Source organism: Squalius cephalus (assembly GCF_949319135.1).
Source record: "Squalius cephalus genome assembly, chromosome: 20".
NCBI classification, from domain to species: Eukaryota; Metazoa; Chordata; class Actinopteri; order Cypriniformes; family Leuciscidae; genus Squalius; species Squalius cephalus.
In genome coordinates, this window is record NC_137141.1 from 33,454,224 (window position 1) to 33,461,169 (window position 6,946).

The 6,946-nt window shown below is 41.1% G+C and overlaps 1 protein-coding gene across 1 annotated transcript; it reads left to right on the plus strand.

The window, feature by feature from the left end:
* Positions 1-3,966: 3,966 nt before the first annotated feature.
* Positions 3,967-6,280, plus strand: LOC307147656 (zona pellucida sperm-binding protein 3-like). Its single transcript, XM_079852563.1, has 8 exons — positions 3,967-4,556; positions 4,963-5,081; positions 5,159-5,262; positions 5,345-5,522; positions 5,666-5,783; positions 5,866-5,948; positions 6,032-6,123; positions 6,198-6,280. The coding sequence occupies exons 1-8, from the start codon at positions 4,011-4,013 to the stop codon at positions 6,266-6,268; spliced, it is 1,311 nt and encodes a 436-aa protein (XP_079708689.1). The 5' UTR covers positions 3,967-4,010; the 3' UTR covers positions 6,269-6,280.
* The last annotated feature ends 666 nt before the right edge of the window (positions 6,281-6,946 follow it).

Below are 6,946 nucleotides of genomic sequence, written 5' to 3' on the forward strand. Positions count from 1 at the left end.
TTTTCACTCAAACTCCAAAAACCTCAAATCAATGTCACAGGTTCCACTGCAAAGATCCTCTACACACACACAGCTGCTAAAATTAACACACAATGTCACTATAGGTTTAGCAGTCTGTCCACAGCAGCAAACCAGAAATAATGCATTAGCACGCATAAAAACAGACACGGTCTGACAGAAATGCTTATATCTTAATTAATGACTCAAACAGCACAACACCAGTCCATATGCTCACCTGCTGTTTGACACAGAGTTCAACTCACAGCCATAAATATACTCGGGGATTATAAATATAAGTCGTCATAAGCTGTAGTGGTTATACAAAACTAAACTTTTTTTTTTCTCTGTGACCTGTCTTTTTAATATTCATGAATCTCTAGTCTATCATTTTGCTTTTTAGATGACATTGGGTGCTTCTCAATTCTTATTTGTGTATCCTCGTTTCCTCTCCTCGCTTCCTTTCCTCGCGTCTCAGCTCCGCCCCCTGTAGGATGCGAGGGAAGGCTGCAAGGAAAAGACGCGAGGACGGAGGGATCGAATGAAAGCTTTTTTTATACATTGGAATCCTTGATCACTCGAGCGTCACTTCATCGCGTCATCAGCAGCGCTCAGAGGATCTGCCCTTATGTTGTTGAAATTTGTTTATTTAAGAAATGCATAATAAATAATAATAAAGAAAGATACCCTGTTGAAATATGTGAGATGTGTGGTTTATATAAACTGAAAAAGTAAAGTATACATCAAAATTATTGTGACCGATGTGAAGGGGGAGGAGAATTTATACGTGCATCACGTTTTAGTCGATAAAACTCTTCCGTATAGGATACACCTGTGTATCCTCGCTCACGACTCCTCAGGAAGCCTCCTCACTCCTCGATCCTCGACTCCTCGCGGTGCAATTAGAGAATTGAGATGTCCTTCAAGATGGCTGTGCTCGATTGGTTTCCGGGTCATAGGATGGAGGACGGAGGAGAGAGGAGACGAGGAGGGATATTGAGAAGCACCCATTATCTTGGATTCTCTGATTGGATCTCATGATTATGTAACTTTCTAACGCCACATAAAATGTAAACATCAGATGTTGTGTTAGGAAACTTGCTGAAAGTCGCTGCAGGAACAAGATTGTTGCAGAGTAGGCCTACCAGAGGAGCAGAAAATGACAACAAAATGGAGGCGTGTTTTGAAACCAGTGGAGACGACCAGGGGTGCGTTTCCGTACAACTATATAGCTCGCTGCTTAACTACCATAGTGCATGCATCGTTGGAGAAATCAACTAGCTAGTCACGACTGTTTCCCGAAACCGTATGTCGCAAAGTATCGTTCAACCACGTTGGTTTATGACGTCTCGCACGTGGTGGACTAATAACTTATAATTAATCTTTTTGAGATCGAATTAACGCTAGATTTTGTCATATAAGTTACAGACATGGCATCTGAAGACCATTTCTAATTTTTCTCTGTTATTTTGCTTTATTACCAGACTCAATATTTGGCTCGTTCTTACATAGTAGAGCACGTTCGCACATGCGCAGTCTTCAAAAACGGTGCTTTAAATCTCTTGACAATGTAAAAGACGTAAATTACATTTGTATGTATTCTAAATAAATAACACGGGTTGTACTGAATGTCAGCTTGCTTATTTTGCTAAAGATAAGGTTTTATTCAGTCTACATCTCATGTAAACTAGAAACTATGATTCTAACCACAGGTCGAGAGCTGTCGTTCCAACCACACAAGTTTGCGATGCTGTTTGCGAACGTTCGTTGGAACGATGGTTTCGGGAAACACCAAATCGTTGAACTATGCTGATAACGACGGAACTTGCGACCATAGTTGGCTAACGATGCTTTCGGGAAACACACCCCAGGTGGAGTCCACAACACGCCTCTCTGGAACAGCATCACACAAACCCATCATTTCACCAACAAATGGAAGTTTTATCAGAAAACTGAGGACAGCGACATACTGGCGTTGCGTTTTCTATGTCTTTGCACAACAGAAACGGATAAGCCTCATTGGTGATATATTCGACATATGGGGAGAGAGTTGTGGAAGGCCTATACTTCCTGTTAAACATAAATATATAGCAGCAAAGATGTCGGCAGTATTGACGGCAAAATAGGCTACAGAATAGTTCGCTCTATATTGACAGGTGCAATATTTGAAAATCGATAATTATTTATTTATTTATTAAATTACATTTATATCTGCATTTATGTCAAAAACCTAGACTTTCAAACATCAAAATGTAATTTATTAATATGTATTTGTGTCAAAATGACATATAAACAGCTTTTCCTATTCTATTTTACCTGGAAACGCTTCCAACATGCTTGCGTGTCGCGTGAAAAATAGGCGTCGGTTCTATTTCTAGCATGCGACTGAGACGCGCGTGTCACGCAGTGTGCAACCTCTAACCTGTTATCATGGGAGCCGAAATAAAAACGGACACGCCACGCAGCCAGTGTGTAGCCGGCCTAAGAATTAAATAAAGGAAAGTAGCGAGATCGCAAAGCGAACATGATAAAAGTGGCAGTTTGTAGACATTTTTGTTGTTTACCTAAAGATTAAAAACCCAAGCATCAATGTTTTACACCAATAAGTGATACATTGACCATAATACAATTATTTATGTCAAGATTGTACATTAGTCACACAGAAATAAAGTGGTATTTACCATTATTTCACAAATGAAAGAGGACACATACTTATTCAGTCGCATCTGTTTCTGTTTATTTGTAGTCACAGGACAGTATGCTTATTTCACATTTAGAAAGAACAATCATTTCTACACATTTTCCACCAAAAATACGACCTGAGGAGCTTTAGCACTCTCTCCAGTGACAGTCCCAATACAGTTATATTTTCCGTCAGAGAAACAGAGGAAGTTCCCGAAAAACCGGACTTGTTTTATTTAATGACATATGCAGAGCTAAATCTGGATATCAGACAGTCCGGTATAAAGAGACGAGACTTACTGAGAAAATAAATAAATACACGATTGTGATAGCCTAGCCTATATGATTTGTCTGATTTCTTCAAGCGGTCGTATTTACCACGTTTACTATGGTAATGGTTAGCGTGCATAGGCTTATATATAAATATTTCTGCCTTAAATACGGTGAAAAGAATCCACATCAGTTCAGAAAGAGAAGGTATTCAAACACACGCTGCTGTCTTAAAGAGAGTTTTGAGTCATCCGAAGGAATGAAGTCATCCGGCGCTGCCGTCTCCTAACTGACCACTCCTCAAGCCCAAGTTGTCCCGCTTTGGACCCAGGTATTCGACGGGCCAAAAAAACATGGCCGTTGGCCCAGTTTTGGTTGGAAATGGTGTCATGTAAATACCCACCTCAATGCTGGGTAGACACCAAAAGATTTTTTACATCTTATAAGATTTTCAAAATGTGATAGACCACAAACATGAGGACAAAAAATCCTAGATTTAACCGTTTTGCTCCTATAGTGTGTGCTGTGCCATGATGTGACAAAAACAGCACACCACACACCAACAGATTTTCAACCAGAGTCTCGACTGTGAACACAGGAAATCTCGCAAGACCTCAGAATAAGCATGGTGGACGATATGCAGGAAGAAATTGTGATGATAGTGTTTGGAAAGGTTTTACACAACACCTTGTATAAACATTTGTGCTGTTGCCGAACCGATCAGGTTCGGACACTCTTAACACACCTCACACCAAGGGAAAATCTGATAAGATAATCTGTAGAACCATCAAGATAATCGGGACATAGCTAGGATTGTCGGAAGGGGGGAAATAGGCCCAAAATCAGCCTGATTATCTTTTGGTGTGTACCCAGCATTAGAGAGACATACAAAATGTGCAGAGCGGTGGGTCCCTGAGATGCAAAAACTCTACAGGTCCAGAGGAGAATCAATGGTAATCGATTAAGGTAAAAGGGGTGGAGCCACCTTAACTCAAAGGTGTACAAAATGGCAAAGCCAAGCACTGGTGTGTATTGTGGTGTTTGTGTTAAAGTTTGTTAGTATGGGGTTCCTGAAAATTATCTTTGTGGTGGTTGTGATTGTTGCATTTGAACTGCCTGATGTCTTGGGAAGTTTGAGGTACAGTCAAAGTCCAAGAAGCATGGGGCCAAAATCAGATCCAGCTTCCAGAAGTCCGGGCCTTTCTCCTCGAGGACTCTGGAACCCTTTGCAAGTGGCTTCTCAGTTTCAGAGTCCTTTGGGTCCTGACTTCAAAAGCCTAGCACAGGATCCTTTTGGCACTCAGGAGAAGCAGCTGTTGCAGGGTCCAGTGAAGCCTTTGGATTGGAGGTATCCCATTGTTCCTGAGGTGCAGAGTGAGTTGGCGGTGGACTTCCAGTTGAGGCAACCCGTGACTCCCAGCAGCGTAGCGGTTCAATGCGGCGAGAACCGGGTTCTTGTAGAGGTCCAGCAGGACTTTTTCAGCAATGGTCAGTTGATCCAGCCAACTGGTCTGTCTTTAGGTGGATGTCCTGTTGTTGGTCAGGATCCTGAGTCAAGAGTGCTCATCTTTGAGTATGAATTACAGGACTGCAACAGCGTGCTGATGGTAAGAACTCATAAATCATAATGGGTTATTTGTTGTGGCAAAGGACTTTTCAAGGAAAGTCAATTTACTTGGTTTTACAATGCCAGGGCAGCTAAAACCAAGTTCTATCTGTTTGAATGGGTAAGTCTTGAATTTTCAAGCTACTTGCCTTTATATAACCCTTCAGTGTTAAAGCTAGTTTTTACCCTGGAACAGTCAATGTGCATGTTCAATCCTAAGTGCATGTCTCCAAAACATTGATCTCTGGCAACACTGGAGCTTCTGAGGGCAGCTGTGGTGATGTGAAGTTTACTAATTGGTATTTTGCTCTTAAGGAATTATTCCACCATATTGCAGTGTACTTTCTCCCATTTTGGTGTATGAAGTCTTTGGGATGATCCTCTTGGTAACCACAATCTTTTTACAGATGAATGAGGATGAGCTTGTCTATACCTTCTCTCTTACCTACAACCCTGAGGCGCTTGCAGCTGCTCCAATTACCCGTTCCGAAGGTGCAATTGTTGGTGTTCAATGCCATTATCAAAGGTAAGTTCTCTCTGTGACTTTCTACACTTTCTCGTGCGACTGGGAGACCATTTAATGTGTACGTTCATAAACTGTAGGCTTCAGAGTGTAAGCAGTGATGCCTTGAGGCCAGCATGGTTCCCTTATGCTTCAACAGAGGCTGGTCAAGAAGTCTTGCTGTTCTCCCTGAAGATCATGATGGGTTGGTACAGGTTTTTTCTTTCAATAATATAACCTTTACCCTTGCTATTGTGGCTGTGCCTAAAATGTTTTTTTTTGTGTAGATGATTGGTCCTATCAGAGGCCTTCATACTCCTATTTCCTGGGTGATGTTATTAACATCGAGGCATCTGTGTATCAGTATAGTCATGTGCCTCTGCGTGTGTTTGTGGACCGCTGTGTGGCCACTCAAGTACCTGATGTGAACTCCCTTCCAAGATATTCCTTCATTGAGAATTATGGGTAAGGTCATTGCCCTTGATGCAGTAGGACTGTTTACTATCTTTTTTTTTTAAGCACTTTGTCACAGAGTCATGGGTAAGGTCTAGTTGCTTGATGCTCTACAGTTGACTTTCATAAGTTACTATTTGTGATTGCGTTGTCAGATGCTTTGTGGATGCCAAAACTACAGCTTCCAGCTCCCGCTTCATGCCTCGGTCTCAGGTTGACAAGATCCAGTTCCAGCTGGAGGCGTTTATGTTCCATGAGGGCAACAATCCTTCTGTATGTACTATGAATATCATGAGTTAATTTGACTTCTCCTTCCATCTGCTTTGGTTTTTTGACTTGTCTGTCATCCTTGCAGATCTACATAACCTGTATTCTGAAGGCAACTATTGCTTCTGCACCCAGTGATGCTCAGCGCAAATCCTGTTCCTTTGCCAATGGGTACATGGATTTTCTTTTTTGGGAGGAGGGTGTTAAGTTGACTTTTCTTATGTTGAAGGTTCCATATCTTTGGTTTGTTCCAGGTGGTTTGCTGCTGATGGAAACGGCCAAGTTTGTGGTTGCTGTGACTCAACATGTGGTCCTGATAGTGAATTTGCTGCTTCTCCCTATGGAGGTTGGTAAATTTTAGCTCTTTCTAAAGTTGCTTTTGATTCAAGTGCTTTAACTTTGCTTTTGTCTTCTCTCTAGGCATTCAGTGGGAAGGCAAGGCCTCACTTGGTCCTGTAATGATTCAAGGGCAAAAGGGAGTTTCTCAATAAAACTGACAAATCAATCCTTAATTGTGTCTGACTTGTCATTTTGCTTCATGTCTGGTTTAACTGCACTTTGAAAAGTGCCTCATTCTGCCAATGTGGTGAAACTGATAGTTCTACTGTATTTTTTCAAGTCCTACATAGCCTGGAATCCTTTGGTTGCCTGCTATATGGGACTTTAAAAGGTTCATATTAAAATTCCCTATGGAGAAAAACAGCTTCTGTACTTGCAAGTCCCATATAGCATGCAACCAAAGTGTTCCAGGCTATATGGGACTTACAAGGGAATTTTAAAATGAACCTTTTAAAGGCTGTTAGTGTAAGACCAAGATTAGTGTATATACTTTTGAAGCCATTAGTGTAACTTTTTTTTTTTTTTTTTTTACTAGAATTACAGGTGGAAACATTACCCATAATGCTCGTAAGAATTTGGCAAGCAAATATTTCCAAAAGCACTTTGCAAGGAACGCCTTGTCCCGTGAAGCACTGCAGACATAATTGAGTCAGTGTCCTTATCATATTCCTGTGCTCTCAAAGTGTTTCTGCACATTGATACTGAATTGTTTATCAACTTCCACTGAAGTTTGACTACATTAATCTCATAAAACCTGTTGAGACATGATATTTCATCCCATAAAAGACTGACAATGAAGCATAGGTTTTTTTTTTTTTTGTCACCACTCT